The 22,774-nt window shown below is 43.0% G+C and overlaps 1 protein-coding gene across 1 annotated transcript; it reads left to right on the forward strand.

Moving 5' to 3' along the window:
* Positions 1-980: 980 nt before the first annotated feature.
* Positions 981-14,867, forward strand: TBX19 (T-box transcription factor 19). Its single transcript, XM_075034756.1, has 8 exons — positions 981-1,192; positions 6,984-7,248; positions 9,086-9,220; positions 10,026-10,087; positions 11,167-11,228; positions 11,899-12,087; positions 12,966-13,098; positions 13,887-14,867. The coding sequence occupies exons 1-8, from the start codon at positions 996-998 to the stop codon at positions 14,119-14,121; spliced, it is 1,278 nt and encodes a 425-aa protein (XP_074890857.1). The 5' UTR covers positions 981-995; the 3' UTR covers positions 14,122-14,867.
* The last annotated feature ends 7,907 nt before the right edge of the window (positions 14,868-22,774 follow it).

Here is a 22,774-nt window from a genome sequence, read left to right on the forward strand (position 1 = left end):
TAACCCCTTAGCATGGAACTGAGCCCAGGTCTCTCACATCCTTGGTTGAGTGCCAAAATTGTTGGACTTCTCAGTAAGACGATGGCTTCTTTTTGGGGGGTATGTGCGGTTGGATTAGGCTTGTCAGAGAAGGTCTCAGCCTGAGACGAGAGGGAATGCCTGTTTTAGGGATGCTGAGGGAGCTTTTGTATGAGATGGACGCTGAGCAGGTCAGCAATGCCAGGCCTCGGGCAGTTAGGCTCACACCCAGCCCCAGAAGCGTGGGGTCTGTCCCTGGAAATGGAGCCAGAGGCATGTTCAGCTGCTTGTGAGGTGCAGCAGGGGTTTTGTGAATGACAGTGAGACCAAGGGATGGACACGGTAGGCATCGACAGTGGAGTGTAGGGACGATGCCTTCTCCTTGTACATTGCAACCTTGGTGCAGAAGGGTTTCTTACTATTACATTTTGATTTAGGAACATAGAGGAACGAGGTTAATGCGTTTCTTCAACACACCTGGTGAAAATATTTTAAGACTACCTTCTCTGAGTAACTATCTTGACTGTTACCAGCTCCTTCAGTTAGAGTCCGCATCAGCGTGAATGCAATTTCCATGCATTGTTTCAGTCTGGAAATGAAACAATTTTCATTAATGGAAACCTGGTTCTCAAGCAGAACAATTAGACCCACTTCAGGTTGAAAAAAGATAAAAGCATGCTAATTTGGATGGAGGACTCTTCTTTCAAGGCAGCCAATTGAGTCATCAGCCTGCCACCCACCTGACCGTCTGACAGGTAATTAGGAGATAGTCCTCTTTTTGTGCGGAGTGTGTGCGTAAACCTCCACACGCTGGTGTCGCTGCCCATTGGGACTTCCAGAGGGAAGAGCTAGTCAGTGGCAAAAGAGTGAGGAGAGCGCATTTGTCAGATGGTGCCTAATGAACTGACTTGTTTTTTGATTTAGTTCATTATTTTTGTCTTCTAACAGCTACTGAAGTTTCTGGCAGTAAAGTCGTCATGGCAGACCTGGGCTGCAAAAAAACCAGCGACTGTACCGTCTCCAGGCTACTCAGCGTAGTGGAGAGTGAACTCCGGGCTGGGAGAGACAAAGGCGATCCTACTGAGAAACAGCTCCAGGTTGTCTTAGAGGATGCGACGCTCTGGCAGAGATTCAGGGAAGTCACTAATGAGATGATCGTGACCAAGAACGGCAGGTGAGTGATCTGCTCAGCACAGTGGGCTAAGTATAGGTGATAGCCAGGCGGGTTAAGTGGAATAATAATAACTTGTGTGTGCAGACTGGCAAGAATTGCAATGAGCACTTAACAGTTTATCCCTGCAGCCTTGCAGTCCCCTAAAACCAGCATTATGAACAGAAAGGGGTGTCCCTCCTACTTTTTGGTCACAGCTAAACCATCCCTGCCACCCTTTATTCCTGCTTGCAAAACGTGCTGGAGAAAGATATTGACTGACTTAATGTTGCACAAAAAGGGAACTTTTGCAAGGGAATAGATGGTACCTCAAAACCTTTTGAATGGCTTCTTGTACTAATAATCATCAGCCTTTATTAGCAAGTCCTTACCTGTAAACCTCAAATTACTGTACAGAAGCAGATTGGTGAAGTTATCGCCAGCTGCAGTTCCTGTCTCTCTGGCCTTGGGTATTAAAAGCTTGTACAAGCAGTCTGTACTGCAATGGGCTACAATAAAACTGTGCCCTATGTGGCATGTATGTGCAGTCCGGATTGTGTGGTCCCACAATGGTATTGCTCCGTAGTTGTTGCTGATGCCCTTAGAAACAAGCGCAGAATATTGGTTAACGCACAGAGTTTCAGAAAGACGAAATATTGTGATGTAAATGGATCACATATCTTACTATTTTGGGAACACAGAAAGGCATAGGAAAAGAGTGTAAAACCTGGCGAGAAGGATACTAATTCTGAATCAGACACTGGCTTGAAGGAGGCTCTCCACAGAGGTTCTTCTCTGAACTGGGCTGACAGCAGAGTCCAGCCCATAACAGACAGGCAACTACTAGAATAAGATTCACTGGTACAGTGGTACTAAGGTTTTTATTTAATGTGTACCCTCGCCACCCCTCTGCCGTGTGTCCTCTCCACCCCTAGCCCCCCCTCCCCCCCAAGATGCACGCATTTCTTTTGCAAGAGCTCTCAGGAGATCTGAATAGGAGAGAAGAATTAAGAGGTGGAGAGAAAGATTTACTTATATGGTGTGACTTTTATTAATTTTGCAGACTTCAAGTTAGCGGAATTTGAGGATGATATTACTGTTGACTGTAGCTTGACAAGGGACATAGGTGAAAGCAGTTAAAAGGAAAAATCTAGTCTGTTGGCTCAGCAAGGTTATTCTGTTGAGAGAACAGCTACCTTGCCAAAATATCAGCTCTTGGTGTAATGCTGCCTATTGCCATTCTGATTCTTCCTAATAGCCTATGGGAATAGAAATCTTCTGCTGAGGTTTTCTTCACACCGAGAAGCTGCTTCTGCTTCATTTAAATTGCTTTAAAAACTGCTGTTAGACTACAGCAAACTTCTGAGTGGACTTCCACTTAGTGTACAGTAGCTTAAACCGACTCCTTAGCAGGGTAAGTGACCAAAAACGAGGTAAGATAGGTTTGCCTCCAATTAATTAAATTGGTACAAAAAATTGCACCTTACCAACAGGGTTTTTTTCAGTTTCTTTCCTCTCAGCTAATGTAACTCATGATTGTATGGTGATACTAGTTTTCTCTAAAATGTCTAGGTGAGTGCATAGATAAAATCTCTTTATGATGATAAGGGAATCTTTCATTATTTGAATATGCCTGGCTACTTTTTATTTCATTGTGTAAGCTGCCTTGTTTTTCTTTATTCTAACTTATACGCTCCTTATCAGCTTGATCCTATTTTTCCTAAAGCCAGTGACAGCTCCAGTAATGTTAGTGGGGGCAGGAATAGGGTTTTTTATGATCAAACTACAGCCATCTCAAAATAAAAAAAAATAAGTATGTCATGCTGTCATGTTCATAAATCCTTTTTAAAAAGTCAGTGTAGCATTAGGGACTATGAAAAAGGATCCTTGCACTTCTGAAAGTATCTTCCATAACATACACATCAGCGCACCAAAAAGAAATACAGACAGTGGCCTGCAGCAAAGCTCTCTGAACAACTCCATGCTATTCAAAAGGAGACAAATTTGAGACAGTTTCCTATGAGTGCTGAGTTCTTTTCACGCTCAAGATTCTTCAGTAATTGTCTTCAGAGGGATCCTAAATAGAAAAAAATATTGATCTAATTCTGCTGTTGCTTAAATCAGTAGAACTAACTCAGTCATTCTTGCTGAAGGGTGTACAAATGCTTTTGAAAACTGTGTTCTACTATTAACGAGAAGAGCCAGTCTGAACTTCTGCGTGTGAAAACTAAGACAGTGTGTGTGGACACATTGTTAGCAAAATTCAGAAATTAAACTGAAACCTGATACAGGACCATCCCAGAGAATGAAAGGCTGATTGATTAGTGATCCTCAAGTGTCAAATTCTAGTATGCACAATTCTATCTGCTGTGATTGAGTTATCTCTAATTGGTACCGAGGGTCCCAAAATGTCATAATTAGATGAATCAACCTCAGTGTTAATACATAGATGTGACTTCATTGCTGTATCGTACTTCATTATAATAATTACCTGCCACAGCACTATGCCTAGGTACACAGGGAAGATAGATGTATTCTGAACAGGACAGACATCAGTGAAATTAAACCGCATGCTATATCACAAAATACATCCCAATGAGTGCAGCTGATACGGTGGGAATCAGTTTCCTATTTTACTCAGATTTATTGTATTCAGTTGGTATTTCGATATCAAATGCTGTGTTCTCTGATTGAGCAGGTTTCCTCTCTCAGTGTTTATACCATATTAGCTATGCAGTATCCTGAGACTTTGCAATCCACATTATTGTACGGAGGCAGGCAGGTGCCACTGTTCCCCTTTGCATATGGGGAGAATCCACAGTGGATCAAGGCAGGCAAACGTGAGTTTGGGGAGAAAAGCCCTTTCCAGGCTTAAATGCTAAAGCAACTTTACTGGCTACTACACATTCAAGTTTGATATCAAACATGTTCCCACTCATGTTCTGTACCGTGGAGTAATTGTAGTAGATCTGCTCTAAATAAATTGAAGAGGCTGAAGTGCTCAGCTATTGCGGTAATGGAGGTCATGTGTGTACCTACTCAATCGTTGAAACAAACATTCTGACTGAGACAAATTTGGAGAAATCATCATTTGCCATGCTAAAAGACAGACAAATGTGATTTTAAGAGTAAAGCCACTTAATCAGCAGAACAAGTGAGGTGGTAAGTTTTCCATCATTAGAATCTGCACAGTCAAGACATGCTGGTCCAAGTGAGGCAGGGATTAACTGTGTGTGAAGCAGGTTGATGCGGGGACGTGCTATAATCTCTGTGGTACAGGAGGCTAGACTTGATGATACTGTATTCTCTTCTGGCATTAGTCTGTAGGTCTTTTGGGGATAAACTCAAGCCTCTCAAGTAGAAAGGCAGAGAAGTCTGCATTGTGAGCAGAGGAATTATGTATGTAACAAATAGTTCTGAGACATCTAGTGAAATTAAATTTTCGTGTGGATGAATTTTCCTCTCCAATTTCAGCTAAATATCTAAGTCTGTTACTCTGAAGACTGACAGTAGGGGATCTAGAGGGCACAGGGAGCAATGCATCCATACTTTCTATCACATCCCAGTTTGATAGTTGGTGCATCCTGGTCAGAAAGACGCATTAAATGTAGCATATAAATCCTTGGCTAAGCTGCTTTTAGTTAGAAAGATCACGGTTCAATATATCTTTCTCAATATTGCACTGTCCCTACATCACCAAGTATTTACATTAGATTAAAAATCTCAAATTTCTCAAATCCTGTCTTTTCCTGTCAGCAGAAGGTGCTGAATGTATACAGCAAAAACTATATAAAGGTGGCCAGAAAGATAGGTGGCGAGTGGGATGTCATAGGAAGTTGTTAGCAATCTGCAGTTGGGTATCACTGGAGAGTATGGCTGCAGGGGCAGAGACTTTTGGTGTCCCTTGAGAGAGCCTGGAATTTCAGCTCTCTTCTGGTGTATTTTGGACGTCTTGCACTGCTACCTAACTGAGCCTAGAGAGCTACCTTACCTTAGCCCCATGGCCACAGACCTTGGAAAACTGCTGTGGTTGCCTGGTGTAACCAGTCTCTCTGTACCCATAGAGAAAAGGAGCTTGAAGATTTATTGGCCTGTGCATAAAAATGTGGCATGGCAAAATGGCAGTTGCCAGGAGAGGTCAGTACGGAGGAGTGTGGGGCAGGGAAGCCTCTTACTCATATAAGAAGAATGTAGGAGGTAATACGTAACAGCTATAATAATCCTCCACAGTAACGATGTGTATTCCTTGACAAGCTAAGAAACTTAATGAATAGGACACCTTTGTTGGGAGACTCCTCTGTTCTGCTGACCACAAATTTTTCCCAGTTCCTGAAACTGTTGGAGTCCTACTAACTCTATTGCTGCAGACTTTCAGGCACTGAGATGCCAATTCAAAGCTCTGTGGTATGGATTACAAGTACTGGGACAGACAGAAAACTGCTGAAAGTCTAGCTGTGAGCTGCTGCAAATCTCCTTTACAAAAGAAAAAATAATAAATAAAAGGGGATGGAGAAAAGGTGGCATTGGACCTTTAAGCACAAAAGGAGCATTTTCCCAAAACTAAATAAAGGCAGGATTTCAGTTTTAAATGCACAAGATGGTGGGAAGGCTGGATGGTAGATGTCTAGAGCTTAGTAAAGGACAACGTTGCATCTAAGGTGGAACTAAAAGTAGAAGACCAAGCTGATGAGGTCAGGAATATGGAAGGATAGGACCAAATTACTGGAAGAACTGCCCAGTGCAAGGTCTAATGGCAAGGTTTTTTAACCAGACTTCTCAAACTGGATGTTTATGTAATAGTAGTGGGACAGTATGCGAGTACTTACACTCAAGGAAGGGAGAAAACACATTTCAGCTAACTACAGACTTTTTAATATATCCCTGTAATAAGAATTCAGGATGTATTTTGAAGCAAAGAGTAAGGAAATATGTGGCAGACAATGGAAAATAAGATAAAAAGGCATTTTATTAAATTTAAGTCATGCCAGACTAACCTGACACAACTCTGATAAAGTAAAGAAGTATTTTTAGACAAGGAAAATGTAGCAGACTTATTAGGACATTTAGAATAGCACTACCTGGAAACCATTACTCAAGTGGGAGATGTTGGGGATTAACACAAGAACCACAGGAAATGACAGAGGGAAGTGACTGACTTTGCTCACAAAGATGATAGAATATGACCATCCCTTCAAAGGAAGGAGAAAAACCTTTGTATAGAGTAGCGTGGTCAATAAATCTGACTGGAATCTGATGAGTACCTGGCTGGGATTATGTCCTGATTGCTGGAGATTGCAGGATGATTTTAGAGGATATATCCAGAGTCAGACCAAGTGGGATTCAGCCGCTGGACAGAGTACGGGACTGTGTGTCAGGGAAATCTAAGCACCAAAGTAGTGCACTTTATAATAGGATTCTGCAGTTAATGCAGTGAAACTGTGGTTCCAATCCACCTTCTCAGTCATTTTCAGCTCTGTTCAATCCTGTTCACGCCTTCTTGTCCCACACCTAAGGATGTTGTATTTAGCATGTCCAGATCCCAGGGACTCTGTTGACGCTATACACAGTTCATTATATTTATAACTCTTGGCATGAACAAGACCTTAGTGCCCTACTTTAGAGATAACACTTTTTTTTCCCAAATGATTGAAATAAAATGAAGGATTAACCTTTAAGAGACTTCTTCAGCTAGATGAAGGGAGGGAGGATATTTTTTACATTGACCTAATCTGTGAGCATCTGGTCACAAACATACTGAGGAGAGTCTTTCGCAACCAGTTTCCAGTGGTGTCTCCCTTTTTTGTTTCCTGGCCAGGCGGATGTTCCCTGTTTTAAAGATCAGTGTGTCAGGCTTGGACCCGAACGCCATGTATTCCTTCCTGTTGGACTTCGCCCCAACTGATGGCCACCGCTGGAAGTACGTCAATGGAGAATGGGTGCCGGCTGGGAAACCAGAGCCACCAAACCACAGCTGCGTCTACATCCACCCAGACTCTCCAAACTTCGGAGCCCATTGGATGAAAGCTGCTATTTCCTTCAGCAAAGTCAAACTTACCAACAAGCTCAATGGGAGTGGGCAGGTATGGCCTAATGTTTCCCCATACACCTCTTGGCTTCAATTGCAAGCACCTACCAATCAAGAAATATCAAGGGTGCATTTATGTAATTATAGAGGCCCTTACAGGCCTCTTCACCCACAGATGCCAATTATTTGCTGGAGGCCAAATGTAAACAGGAATAAACAGGCCTTAATTGGCGCTTTCAGATTTTAATGGACTTCTTGATGTTAAGAGAGACAGAGTGCTGTGGTTTACTTAATCATCAGGGGGCTTTTCAGAGTTGGTCTTGTGTGCTGGGGATTTTTACATAGGACTTCATAGAAGGGGGAAAAAATGGTCACGGGTATTAGGTTTTTGTTGTGTTCCCCCATGTTGTTTGGTGTAAGTGGAATGTTGGCAGGAGTCAGATAGCAGAATAAAAGGCTGCTCCTAAATGAAATAATTACTATGTCTGCTTCTGCATCATGATAATTATCAATATTCTATTGAATCAGCTTTGGCCTTTGGAAAGAAACCACATGTACCAGAAATAAGTGACTTTCTCTTTGAACCCCTTAAAAATGCAAACAGGAAAATTAGTTTTGTTTCATATTTTATTTTTGACGATGCATCTAAAGGTAAAATGTTGCACAAGACCTTTTGTTTGCTTGTTTGTTTTGTAAAAAACTCCTACATTGGATGATACTTGTCAGCCCAGAATCAATCTTTTTTGTGTAAATATTATACATTCTCTATCTGTTATTTCCATTAGGTTTGTGAGGTAACTCCATAAGCCTAGTAGCCTAATTAGGTAGGAAATTATCTCAGTTTTCACAGACTGGAGAACAGAAAGATGACCTGACTTTTCCTAAGTCACACATGGAACCAGCACACAAGATTTATTGTGGAGCATAGAACTGGATCTGAATTTGCTTGTCCTGCATTCAGGACCTCTGAAAAGTCAAAGGCCTCAGAACAGTATGCATAGGGGTAAAAAAAGCTACAGGAAACCAACTTGGAAGGTCAAAGAGACCCTAGGGAGAAAACAAAGGAACATGATATGTATATATGGTGAAGTGGAGAGGAAAAAAGTAGAAAGGAGGGGAGGAAAAGCCATATGAGAAACAAAAGTCTCCAAATAACAAACAACTGAAGCTCCCCTTGTTTTCTTTTGAAATCTTGACAACAGTGTTGAGGTAAACTATGTCCACGCTCTGTGCTTCAGCTTCCCCTTCTGTGTTGTTACTAGAAAGTAAAAGCTGACCAATAGTGCTTTATGCTAATGGCTGCGTTCTTCCATGTATATATATGGGTATGCACACAGCATTTTCCAAAGTACAGATTTTTTCTTGCCGTAGATAGAATTAAGCAATGTAATAGACTTCCTGAGGAAGGTGTATTGTGGAATGAATGCTATTCACAGCTTTTAATGCTAGGTTAGAGACATCTGCCAAGGCTTGTTTAGATACACTTCATCTTGCCCAGAAAGATGACTAGGTGACTGCCTCGGCTCCCTCCTGGCCCTGATTTCTCTGATGGTGATTCTAAGTCTTTCAGACAGTAGGACAGGGATTGCCCCTTAACAGTTTCAACAGCCTCTAGTGCAGTGGAAGCCTAATGGTTTGAAAGCCATAGCTGCTAACATAAATATTCACTAATGCTGCTGTATTGAAAGCTTTAAATCCAAGTCCAGTGAAGGCTCTTTCTGTTCAGCCCTGTAGTTCATCAGAAGGGAGGAAGGCACCTGCCCTTCTGCTCTCAGTAATCACTGACTGGGGAGGTTTAGCAGGGACATCTGGTCTATTAAAGAGCCAGAGCAAAGAGCAGCTGTGGGGTATCAGAGTGGCGTTGGGGTCTGTCTCTGTTTTGTTTTCTGCAGATAATGCTGAACTCCCTGCATAAATATGAGCCGCAGGTACACATAGTTCGTGTAGGAGGCCCCCACCGGATGGTGATGAACTGCTCCTTCCCTGAGACACAGTTCATAGCCGTGACTGCCTATCAAAATGAAGAGGTAGGTGAATGCCACACTGTGCTCTTGGTCACCATTGATGAGATACATTAAAAGCTTATTTATTATAAGATCAGCATGGACAGACTGGTCTTTTTCTTGTTTCCCCACTGGTCCCACGCAGTATAATGCTCCATTCAGTCTAATACTCTTCTGCAGTAGAACATTGTCTAATCTAGTGTCTGGCTGCAGTACTAAGCCAGGTTTAGCTTAATATCCTGCCATGGCTATTCCAGACTGGTCCATCTGTCCTGGCATCTCAATCCCTTACTGGAAAAAACCCCTACAGTCAAGTCCAATATCTTCCTCCAGCAATGACTGATAGTTATAACAATAACCCTATCTCTGCCCACTCCTTATAATACATACAATTGCAGAACAGTGCAGCATTCCATGGGAAAATTTCTACCCAACCTCAAAACTGTAATTGAGGGATGCTTTGGATTGTGACAATTGCTAACTCGTGTGCCACATCCTTTAGCTAGTGTTGCTACAGATTTGATTCATACTTGGTAGGAATTCAGTGTTTAAACTCTCTTGAGAGGGTCCACTATCCCACAGGATTTGCCAGACTGGACCATGCCATTATGCTGCCCTGACTGGTGTTCTGCCTGTGGCGCTGATCAGCACGCAGCACTCTGCAACGAGCAAAGCTCTCTCCTAACCAGCCCTGGAAAACATCATGTGTGGGGATATATTTTGTTAAGCTAACCAAGGCAGTTCCACTTAGATTACTCTGGAAGATGTTTTGTCAAGTTTCTATTCTAAATTGCCTTCACTAACATGCCTTGTTTTCTGTAAACTCAAGATAACAGCTCTCAAAATCAAGTATAATCCCTTTGCCAAAGCCTTCCTGGATGCAAAAGAAAGGTGAGTTCATCTTTTTTTTTTTGCTCCAGTAGCATTTTGCTGCCGATACGGTTAAAACTGCAGCATCACAATGTGAAAGATAAATTATATAACTTAAACTTGTTTCTGCTGTCTTAAATCCAGAGTCACTCCATGGATATTAGTGGGGAGACTCTCTATATAATTATTACAATGGGGTCTGAAGTGAGTGAATATCCTCTTGCGGATCCTAGGACTTAGCACTGTCTACACAGGAAGCCTGAAATGCGGTGGTGTGAACTTCCCCAGTAATGTTATACACTGTGTGCGTTCACTACGTTGTACGTAAACTCCAATGAATCCCATAATTTGATAGTTAACTGCGGGTGTCAAAAAGCTTAACTAAAGTGAAACTGCACTGCAAATGTAACATAACTACACTGCTACTAATCTGTGTGATGTTTTTATTGAAAGTAACCTGTAGGTGTTAACTATATAAGATGTTAGAGGTGCTTCCATCAGAAATAAATTGTGGTTTGTTTTTCAAAGTTTTACTTGCATCATCCATGCTCATGCAGTAGGGCATCCAAATGATGCATTTCAGTCCATTATTGCTAACAAATTTAGTTTGGACCTGGTATGTCTTCTGACATGTGAAGTGTCCCACGTGCCTGCAGAAGAATCTGAATTTCTTTCCATTCATCTCGCCACTTAAGCTGCTGTGTCTCAGCATCAGGGTTTCCAGCTGCAGAGGGGGAATGCTGCCTTTTGCTTGCCGGGCTGAGCGGGAGGCAGAGCCCTGCCTTGGTCTGGGCGGGAGGCCAGGCTGAGACTGTTGATGCTAGCAGGAACAGTGCCCACAGGTAGATTTAGAATTCCAGGTTCAGACCTCAAATTTGGCACAAACTTAGGAACATTTTTATGTACACCATCAAACCTAAATTCCTGCTTCCTTTATGGCAGACTGCAGAAAAGTCCACTGCTGCCTAGCAAGTGGTTAAAGAAGATGGATTTCCCTTCTTTTTAACTTTTCCATTTTTTTTTAGTCAGTAGTTCTGTTTTTAACTTTCTTTTGGAATTTCTCAATGACAAGTTTTACCACTAAATATTTTGCTTTTCAGAAACCATCCCAAGGATGCTCCAGAAACAGCCTCTGAAGGTCAACATATGACATATTCTCACTGTAAGGTTTTTATTTGTGTCAGCTGGAAGTTTTGTGTGGTATGATAGGTGCTGGAAACCTGGGACTTGCTTAACTGAATCATACCAGTCATTCACTGAGTCCTGAATTGTGTTAATTGAAAGGAACCCTTTAAAAAAAAAAAAAAAAAGACGACTGAAGAAACCCCACAGCAGGAAATAATACAATAGTTTCTGCAGAGGGATCGTTTTCCTTATGATGCAGTTTTTCAAAATTAAAAGTAATCTAGAATCAAGATGATGGATGACATTTTTAGGGCTTCTCCCCCCCCCGCTTTTTTGTATTTGTAACTGTGAATATTTTTGTCACCTATAAAATTACCTTTCATTGCTGAACAGGTAGGAAAAATGGGGGGAGCAGAGGTTGTGGGTTTTTTAATGATAGTTTTTCTTTCATTTGTTCTTTGAAGTTTGTGACATTTTCTGTTAGTTGTTTCAGGTCTTGTTTTCAGGGTTGGTGGTTGTGGGGTTTTTGGAGGGGTTGGGTTTTTGGGGGGCTTTTTTTGGTTGTCAGTTGTTCCATGAACCAGTATCTTGGAATCTGCTTGGTATTTCTGAAGCACAGCTGATTCTGCAAGAAGGCTGGTTACTTTCTTTATTGTATTGCAGTGTTTTAGTACAATAATAGTTTTCTTCTCTCTTTCCCCTCAAAGTGGGTGGCTGGTTGATTTCCAACCCAGATACAATGTGTGCATCGGGAAGCTCTAATTATCAGTACACTGGACCTTTGTCTCTGCCAGCTCCACACACTCCCCGCAGCTGTGAGCGATATTCAGCACTGCGAGGGCATCGGGCGGCTCCGTACCCACCTTCCTACATGCAGAGAAATCATTCACCTACAGGTACAACTGTAATGCTGCTTTGCTTCCAGGGAACAGACACTCTCTGCCTGACTGACCCTTGCTTTAGGTTAGCATAAGCATTAAAACAAGCAAGAGCAGAGGCTAGGAAATAGCGTGATGAGTCTCCGTAACAATCTGCACTGAACCCTGCATGTACAGAGTGTTTAAGGCAGCAAAACAAGAGTTATAAAGAGCTAGGTGCACTGTAACTGTTAATTATAAATGAGTGCATGATCTTGCTTAAAGTACAGCTCCCAATTATACAAAAAGAGCATTGCAAGCCGCCTTTCAATGTCATGCTATGAAGCAGTTGCACTCTCAAGTCAAAGCAGCCCTTAGGAACATGGTAGGAGCTGACTTGAGATGAGGGCATTTGGTATTGCCAGAATGTCTTTTGAGTCCCTTTCACTCTCTAGATCTGGGTGCAGACTTCCAGAAATTCACTCTACTTTGATTAGAGGAAATTAGCCAGAAACAAGAGTAAGAATAAAGTAATCTGCTTGCTAATTAGAATTTAGCAAGGAATCTTCTTTAATGGAAATATTTAAGCTCAAGTTATAAGGAAATCTGTATCAAAACATTGCCAGTCATATGGCAACTATCATTAATGAAAAGACTATCAGTCAGACTTGCAAAAATGTATATCCTATGTCGATCATGCTGTACCTTCTCATATATCACACCTGGAATTACAATGGCACCTTGCTACTCTTTTAATAAACATGTGAATTTTTGTCCTTTAACCTATGGTTAGAAACCTCATGATCAGATTGCCTCCTCAGGTCTACCCATGTTCTGTTGCCTTAAGACAATGTCTCTGTAATAGTCACTGAGGATTTGTTTGTTGCTTTTTTTTTCTTTCTTTTTTTTCCCTAAAGTTAATTTGTTGGAGAGCTCCAGCAATAACCTTCAGGTATTCTCAGGACATGACAGCTGGACTTTGCCATCCTCTCCACATGCTAATTTGCTCTCAGTGCCACACACAAAGGGAGCTGCCAGCCCTGGCCCCAGGTAAGGTTGATGGAAAACTGCTGGTATTAGCAGCAGTGAGGCTTGTAGGACTGCCCTGGTAATTCCCACTTTGTTCCAAGCTTTAATCGGCGTTGAGGATTTGAAACATATCTTAAGTGCCCAACTTGAGATTCCTGGACAGATATTTCCAACAAGCTAATTATCTCCTGCTTTGAAATCAATGGGAGCTTCGTTTTTCCCCAGCACTGCTGAAAACCAGGATCTTGGAAGAGCCACAGAGAACTCTGGTATCTACAATCTGTGAGCGTTTTAAAGCCAAATTATTTTCCTCTCCATATTCCTCACTATTCTCCTGCATGAAATGAGGATCCTACTCCCATGCAGGGATGTAACAATCTAATTCATGCTCTGTTACAAAAATATTGTTAATAGGGTAGTAAACAGTTCTAGGAATGGCTGGAATTTAGACCTAGAGGGTCAATTAATTATGAAGTGTTTCCCCCCCTTTTCACAAAACAAATACACATTTCTTCTCTAATTGATGTGCCAGTAAAATCAGCTGCAATTCTTTAAAATACGCAAGCATCCACAAAAAAGATCTTTAAATCTTAACCTCATGTGTATTTGTACATTTCTCTCCATGCCTCTCTCCAACATCACCAGGTCTGATGGTCATTGGTGTTTTTTCACGTAAGATCTGCAAAGCTGATCTAGTTTAGTACCTTGATTCGGATAGCAGATAACACACTTGACTTTACTGTGGTAAGCCTTGTGCAGGGAAAAATGCTTTGAAATAAGTCATTCAATTTGTACTGCTTTTTTTCCAGCCACTACCCTTGCCTGTGGACAGTGAGCAACAGTTCTGTAAATGTTGCCAACGCAGGAAGCGAGGTGAACAGCAGCCCTTCAAGCATGTTTCTAAGGGGTAATGTCCCCTTACACACTGCATCATCAGTCCAAATCCCTCTGCAGGGAATGGTGTCTGGCAGCATGGAAACGCAAGGGGAAACTGCTCCAGCCAGATTAGCCGACTCTGCATGGACACCCTCGCACTCCTTTTAATGGACAGGCAGCTCATGAGGGAAGCTCAGCCAAACAAGACTGACACAAATGGCAAACGATCTCCTAGAATCGCAGCTCAGAGCAGGGATGTGTATGCAGAAAACCGCCTTCATCAAACATCACTTTACACTCTTGTGTGCCAGCAAATCCAGAATGCATAATGCAAAGGCAGAAAATGTTGTGGGAGCCGGCTTATTACTGTAACCTTTATGCATCATTCAGCATGATGTCCAGAAGGAATCTTTATAGTTAGTTTTGCTTCTATATCACACAAAAACTGGTCAGAGACATGGGACTGAGTGAAGCAGACATGGCAGTTGGATATTTGCATGTCATTTTAAAAGTCCTTTCTATAACTAACAGCCAAGTCCAGGCGCGACTGGTAATTTGAAGGGACAGTGCTGCTTTAAAAACTTTCTCTGTCACATGAAGGTTTTCACAACACCTGAAACTAAACCCTTCAGAGGATGAAATTAGTCTGACACCCTAATGCCACCTGCATACACCTGTACTCTCTGTCCCCTTCCCTTCTCCAGCTCCTGTTTGCTGTTTGTGTGCTATAGGGATAATGGACACACTCAAGCTGAGAAAGTGGCTGCATTGTAGCAGCAGGGTGCAGGGCATCTAGTTAGCATTTATAGTCTGATGTGACAGTCTTTGAAATGAAAAGTTCCAATGTTTTCTATATGTGCTATTTTTGAAAGGGTGGAGGGAAAAGAATTATAGAAAAAAGATTCAGCTTGCATTTCCACTTTGCTTCTGGTATAGAGTACAAATAAAATATGAATAAATGGTGTATAATCTCCTTAGTGCCTTTCCAAGGTGTAAACGCACATACAGTCTTTTTCACCTAACAGCCTCTGAACAAGTTAAAGAAGCTCTGCTAGAAGCAAGTTGACAGGAATTTTCTATTCCTTGGCCAGCGACTGGCTGTATGCTCTTGGGCATGGTAATTCATGTCTTTGTACCTCTTTCCCCTCTCACCTTTTGTCTGTTTCAGCTTCCTTTTTCAGGCTACAGCTTTTCCTATCCTGTGTGAGTGTACAACACCTAGAACAGTGGAGGCCTGATCCTGTCTGGGATTTCTAACCACTAGTGTGATGCAGATAATAGCAGTCATCCTCCAATCTTCCTTGTCCTCTCATTCACCTCCTCAGGCAAGCCCTATCAACTTCTCAGAGAAGAGTTCTGCCATTTGGTCTCTTGTAGGGGTAAAGAAAAAATTGCAAGCTAACTCAGGTAGATATGTCTCTGTAGAATGAAATGCCCAGCAGCAATTTAGTTCTGTTTACAGTCACGAGCATTGATAGGGGCTGGATAGATAGCCCTCAAAGAGGAAATCCTCAGCATAGGTATAGAAGAAGACTCTCCAAAGCTCCTTGCAAGCTGGTGTCTCTACAGAGGTGGTTTTGCTTATGCCAGATACGGCAACATTCCCTTTGTGAATACTCATTAACTACATACAGGCTCTGGGAGCAGCATTTTATTTTGGGTAGACATTAGGGGCAGCAGCAAGGAGAACATTTTCATTCAGGCCATCAAATTTGCATCTGTCTGGTGAACTCAGCAAGCTCCTGTTTCATATTCTATTATCTCAGCCCTGAACCATCCTTTCAAGGTGCTCTCAGTGTTATGCGTTTTCATGACTTCCCCATCTGGCCTTTTAGATTTGATGCAGGCAAGACAGTATGCCAGGATGTACTCAGTAACACTGTTAGTTTTACTGACTTGTGCTGCTATCCCCTAAAAGCAAAGTCCCGAAGTTGCTTTGGATGTACATTTTTATTAATGGTCAAACAGGAGCTAACAGCGCAAAAAGCTCTGTGGCCTGCTCTTAGTCTAATCCTTGTCAGTTCTGACTGTAAATCTGCCTTTCCACATTCTGTCAAAAGCTTGGTGATGATTTTCTCAATGTTATGTTTCTCTACCCTGCAGCCCGAAATATAAGTAGGTGTTTCTCTCAAAACCAGCTCTGCTTTACAGATGAGGTTTATTAACTAACTTATGCTACCCTCTTCTGGCTGTTCAGCTCCCCACATACACACCACACACTTGAGTCTATATAAGACGGCTATAGTTGGTAAAAAAAAAAAAAAAAAAAAAGGCAAGTGGTGAATTCTCTATGTTCCAGGACTTGCTATGCTTTCTTCACAGTAACCAGCTGGATAATATCTTAGTTTTCCCATATACTGCATTACAGTAACAGAAGAATGATTATCAGGTGTTACACAAACTGTGTTTTTATTTCACAAATAAACAATCTAGGAGAAAATCCAGTTAGCTTTCCTGATAGTCCCATAGGATTGAAAAGATAAAAAAGGGTCAAAATGAATAGGCAGAGTAATCTTTCTTATCACTGTACAAGCAGCCATGACTCATGTCACAGGAGGCAAAAAGTTCTGAGATCTCAGAAGCAAGCTAAGTTTTTGTCATTGCAGACAACTTGATTTAGCCAAAGCCTGAGAAATGACATGGAGGGATAAGAATACCCCAGGCTTGCTCACTACCTTGACATTTTGCTACTTTGGTAAAGGCTTTGAGAATTGGTGTCTGGCTTGGACCAATTACTTCTGAGGAGCAGTGGGAGCACTGGAGAAAGCTTTTGCCACTTGTTCACAAGAAAAGCTGCTGGTTTAACTTTGCAGATCTCCTTTCCCAGTGCAGTGGGGTTCCCCACAGCACAGTAACAGGCCGGGATGCACCAGGCTGGCTGCACCATTCTCCTGCGGGAGGCAGATTCCCTTAAACTGTATGTAAACCGTTCCCATCCTGATAAACCGTTATTGTGGATCTGTTTTTGCATCTATAGTGGCCTTGTTCCCCAATAGATTTCTGCTTCCCATTAAAAACCATATAATAATAATTTCTGACTGAATTTTTCACTGGTTGCTATAAGCAGTAACTGAAATTGCAGCAAGAGAAGAAAGCAAGCGCTCCCCCCAAGTTTTTATATATTTTGACAAAGTCACTTTTTGATTTTGCAGAAGAGAAATACATTAAGAGACTGGAAGAGCTCTTTTGAGGTCTCCAGTTTAAATGTACTACCTGGTATTAATGACAGTTCATATTTTTTAACTTAACTAGATTACAGGGTCTCTTGGCCTGTGAAAATACAGTAGGTTTTGTCCTGACAGAGAAGCAATGCTGAGTGTCCGGGCTGCAAGGCAGCCGTGCAGTACTTGTAAAGCCTCTCACCTGGACAGCCAGAGGGCAAGGGCTTGGGGGCACATCTCCGTACAAATCTTCACGTAATTAGAAGGAGGAACCATTTGTTTTCAATTTCTGCAGGGCTTTAGCTCTGTACCCAGCTACTAAATGTGAGGTTGCAAGGTGGTTTGTGTGATGCCTCATTTAACTCTATCCAAAAAAGAGGGGGGAAGGGAGCTCTGCAGGCAGGGACGCTGCCCTTGGCGGCAGCCGGCCTCTAACCCCTTCTGTGGGCTTCAGCGGCCATTGAAGCGGGGCTTCTCCTCAGCTTTCTCCCGCCGGGGTGGCGCCATTTTGGGCAGGCGACACGCCAGCCCGGTGGGGACGGGTGGGAGCGGTCCCCTCTGCTGGTAGCGTGGGCACGGCCCGCCATTTGGGGCCGGTGGCCGGGCTGCCTCAGTGCAGCCTGGAGCGGTCAGCAGCCCTCCCCTGGGGCAGCGGCGGGCTCCCAAGGGAACGCGCGAGCCCTAGGCCTGGTCTTCTGAGGCAAGCGTCTTTTGTCTCTGGCTTTTCCTTCAGGGTTTATTTTCCTGGCACTGGGGCAAGCGTCGTCCCACGGAGGCAAGGAGGAGCCTCTGGCTACGCCCTTGGAAGTGAGAAGTTTTTCCCTCAGAGGGCAGCCCACAGCTCGCCAGGTAGCTCCCGTTTTAAGCCTGCAAGGAAGGCTGATGCTTGTCCACCTCTGCGTGGCATGGCGGGTGCGCTCGGCAGCCTGGGTGGCCTTGTCTCAAAAAGTCACACCTCCTGTGCTTCACTCAGTCCTTGCTGGGTCTCCTTCCACGACGGGTTGTTCCAGCCCACGCACTTCACCTCTGGTAGCTGCGTGGATGCCAACAGAGGGACTAGATGGCTTCAAATGTTCCCATCCATGACTGTGGAGTTTTAGGGGAACGTCTCTTCGCTCCCTGACAGGCAGAAAACCAGAAAGCAGATAAACACCACCATCCTGAAGTCCCCATCACCAGCCCAGATGCTTCTTGCTGAGCCAGCCCTGGGTATCCATCAACACAGACATCTGTGCCTCTGTTGCCAATGGAGAACAAGCAGCAGGTAACCTCCTCAGAAGTAACTTTCCCCTTTCACACCCTTGTCCAGCCCTGTTCCCTTCCAAATGGGCTGTAACCTGCCCTCCCCAGCAAATCCTGCCTCTGTGCTTGCACTGGACCCCATGTCACTGGTCACCACCCCTGCAGGTCTGCCCGCTTCACCTCTCAGAGTGGACTTGACCAAGGTATTTCTGAGTTCTCAGATCATCAACAGCTCTCAGGCTTACAGATTTTTGGTATTTCGGGGATTGTTCAGTGAGGATGTCCTGCCTGCTGCAGAAATGCTTTAGGATGACTGCCCATTTTTTTCTAGTACAGATGCAAAAAACGTAGGCATTTTGAGAAGGCTGGGTGTTTGACTAGGCACAGGATAAACCCCCTACGGTGTGGCACAGTTCAGCCAGGTTTGTAGTGAACAGAACAAATGAAAATGCCACGGCCTGGTTCCCAAAACGCTTCCTAGGCAAGGGCACATCTGTTTGTAAAGGCCACTTTTACTAACAAAACTGCAGTGCGTTCTGTACTCAGCTGGTGCATTGGCTCAGCGCTGACTGAGGCAGAAGGGTGCTCCATTGTGAATCTCCAGCATGACCGCTGGGAGGATTTTACTTTCTCCTCCTCTCTGTGACTCACTCTGAACCATTTTGCTTGCTTCAGTCTGTTATGCCCACATGTATTCTCTCAGCCATAACACTGAGGGAAGTCAGCGGTACTGCTGGTGGACCAGCCATCCATTCACCTCTTTTTGTGTCAGAGAGACGTCTCATGAAGGGCACACTGTATGCCATACTCTTCATAAGTTCTGGCCTTGATCTTTTGTTTTTCAAGGTGTTGGGTTTTTTTTTTTTAATCAGCTCATATTAGTACATACTATCCTCTAGGAGGACAGTTGTATACTGCAGTTGAGAGATACTTCGCTATAATTTGTGTTTGTTCATCCTTGCTTTCCTCCTGCTTTCCCAGTGTGGGCTCTCCCCAGTAGTGTAACAGTCCCATTAAGGCACCCTGGGCTGAGATGTGGATTTGATTTTTTTGCATCTCACATTTCTGGAGTATATACAACTTTGTGCTCAATACAGACATGAACTATTTTTGTTAAATATGGATCATTGTTTGAGTGTGAAATGCCATGCAGTTTGCAGAATAAGCAGAAAAAAAATTGCTTCTGTATTTGGATTCAATCAATCACTGGAGCAATCACAAATTTTCTTAGGAGACAGCAATTTTCCAAGTGCTAGATCAGTTTCCACAGTCTTAGCTGTTTAAGAAAGTTGTGTCACATCTTCTGAATCTGTAAAAAAGATTCAGTAGTGTCCAGAAAACTAGACCTAGCTGCCAGTATTTCCAATTTCTCCTGTTTTTTTGATCTCTTCTTCCATGAAATGTCAATTCTCTGACCCTTTGTTGGCTGGAATTTAGCAAATACAGAACAGGGAAAGAATGGCTGGTGGTAAAGTTAACAACAGTTTAAAACTTAGAAGAATCTGGAATTTTGTGCTATTAGAAAATATTTGTGTCAGTTTAAACTTAACTGCTACAGTTTGTCCACACTGAAGTGCAACACTGGGTGCTCAGTTCAGTGCTCAGGTGTAGTTTTGTCCTGAAGCTGGTTCTGGGTTCTCGTCCTTGGGCAGACCCTCTGCACAGCTCATCTGGGTTCTGTCTTTCTGTTTGCTCTTAAAACAAGCATGGTAACAACTGATAATATTTAACCATTTTTATATTTTAGCCATATATGCTGGTTATACAAGTATGTAGGTTAAAAATAATCCTTCTAAATGTAACACTTACACTGGTAACCACTGTTTTCACCTAATGGCTGTAACTATCATGTGTCATAGTCTGCTAGGCCTACAGCAACAATAAATAACAGTCCTCACCACAGAGATGCTAATGCTTACTATATGGTTTGAAAGTCTCTCATTTAAGATGTTATTGAAACATAAAGTATGAGTGATTTTTCCAGTGAGTTGAAGGATATGCTCCGTTTTTAAATGAAGAACTGATAGGGAAAAAGTGAACTAGGGGAGGATGTGAATTATCTGGACTGAATGCCTATAGTTTTCATAGACTTTTGTAGGACTTTGCATAAATGACTTACAGCCTGGTAGGTCAAGTGCCTGAGCATCTTTTTTGTCTCAGGGACAGTGTTGCATCAGACTTTCCAGTTTCTCATCTGAAAACCGGGCATTTTACCTTTCTCTCAACCTCTGCAGTGGGAGATCTGTGGGGTAGGAGTTCCTCTTACTGCACATACATACAGCATTGGCAAAATGAGACCTTGTCTCCCTGGGGCCTTTTGGCATACTCTTACGCATAAAAATTACAGAGCCTTGAGTGTTTGTACATGTATCACCAGTGGAGGCAGCAGTCAGTAGCACTGTGGTCCTAGTACTCTAAAATCTGTGAGCTGAGCTCTGAGTAAGACACAGTTGGTGTTCCCAAAACACAACCTGACTCCTAGAAGGAAGCAGTCCACTTAAGTAATCTGCAGTGCTGGATGGTGCCACAGAAAATCTTTAAAAATGTTTTAGAAATCTGTTTGCCAGGCTGTACATTTGCAGTGAAACTGAGGTAAAGCTGACTTCTGTCTTTCTAGGTTGCTCTGTGAAAAATCAGGAAAACTCCCATGTAATTCACTTCACCTTTACTTTTGTGACAAACTTGAAACACAGGCCAGATTTAGACTTGGACCAGGACAGACTTGTGGGCTTTGTGGATTGCACAGGATCTCACTCAGGAGCACCAAACACTGGGAGGATGGGCAGGACTGGAGCTCGTGTCCCCATGTCACTGGGATCTCTACAGCTGTAGCTGGCACATCTCTCCTAGCAAAGGAGTGAAGAGTCAAATTCCCCAGGCACAGGGTGCTTGCTGGCTGCTACAGCCTGCACCTCCTGTATTCTTTATTCCAGCAGCTAGATTGCTTTTCAGAGAGGATGTAGTAAAAACAAAATATAAAAACATAACTTCCTGGTGATGAGCCATTAACAAGGCACCTCATTTAAACCACAAAAATATACAGTAACCCTTAGTTTTGTCAGAGCCCTGGGTACACTTAAGGCTCATCCTTAATTGCCCTGACAAGCCTCACCTGGGGCCTCCACCCAAATCCCTGCCCTTGGGCCCAGGAGCCTCATTTAAGCTCAGCCTAAGGGCCTCAGTTATTGTCTGGGTTGTGTTGCGGAGGGTGTGCTCTTGACTCTCTTCCCGAGTTGGTGTTTGGCTTTCCTGGACCTGGCTTCTTGCCTTGCCTGATGCTCACTGGGCTGTTGCTAGGATGTGTTTCCATCACAGCCCTGCTCAGCTGCTTTGGGCTTGTGCCCTGCTGATGAGAGCCCTGCCTGCACTGTGGCAGCCCTTACCTCCCCATCCTTTGGAGCGCAGCTCTGCTTTTGCTGCCCCTAGCAGGTTTGTAGCTGTTTACTTTCTGTCTCCCTTTATATGATCCCCTCTGGTGAATAAGGAGCTCAAAAGGGCAGCCTTGTTGCTGTCCTGACCAGCTTCAAATGTGTGTGGCTTTGTCTCTGTTATGGATATGACACTTGAACCTTCAGAAGGGTGACACTTAAAAAGTCCCTGATTGTGGGGTGTTGGCTGAAGGTCAGGCTTGTGTGGTATATGCAGCTGAAACTTTGAAGAGAGCAAGTTGTCCCTAGGAAAGAACTGTTTTACTGTCCAAGTCTATATTTTGCTCGGTGAAGAGGGGTTGCTCCTCACTTGCATCGTCTGGTGGCATCCGCTGAGTGTTGGTGTACTGTGAGAGGCAGGTCTCCAGGGGAGCACAGGAGAAGCAGGGATAAACCTAATTAACACCACTGTTTTGCCTCTGCTTGTTTGTCCTGTCTGTTCAGGCTGTGAACTCTTCTGAAACAAGACAGTCTCTCCCTGTGTTTTTATTTTGATTCCTTGTTGCTTTCTGGGGAAAACAGGGCTCTTATTCACAAATGTAATCACAAATAACTGTAGTGGCTTAAAAATTGCATTTACTGATAATATGACAAATTAGGTGTGTATGTATGCAAAGAGGTGAGGGGTTTTTATGGCCAATATTTATTGTTGCTACTACTATAAGATGCTAGTTTTGTAAAAATTGGGATTTTCTTTTTGGGGAAGGCCCATTTTTACTGATATTTTTAAATTGTTTTGGAGAGGTCAAAGGGCTGCTTAAAATGTGCAGAAGGTTGAATTCAACTGAATTCCCCTTTGAAATTCAGAATTGTTATGGCTTAAAAAAAAATAAACAATAAAAACTTATTTTGAGGGTACTGAACTCCTTAAGTTGAGATATTTACAATTATTTCTCTCCAGATTTGTGTCTTGCACTCCCTCTCAATTTGGAATGTGGAGGCTTCCAGATCATTCTTTTTGGGCAGGAAAGACATAAACAAGTGCTAGAT

Source organism: Buteo buteo, chromosome 8, assembly GCF_964188355.1.
Source record: "Buteo buteo chromosome 8, bButBut1.hap1.1, whole genome shotgun sequence".
Taxonomy (NCBI): domain Eukaryota; kingdom Metazoa; phylum Chordata; class Aves; order Accipitriformes; family Accipitridae; genus Buteo; species Buteo buteo.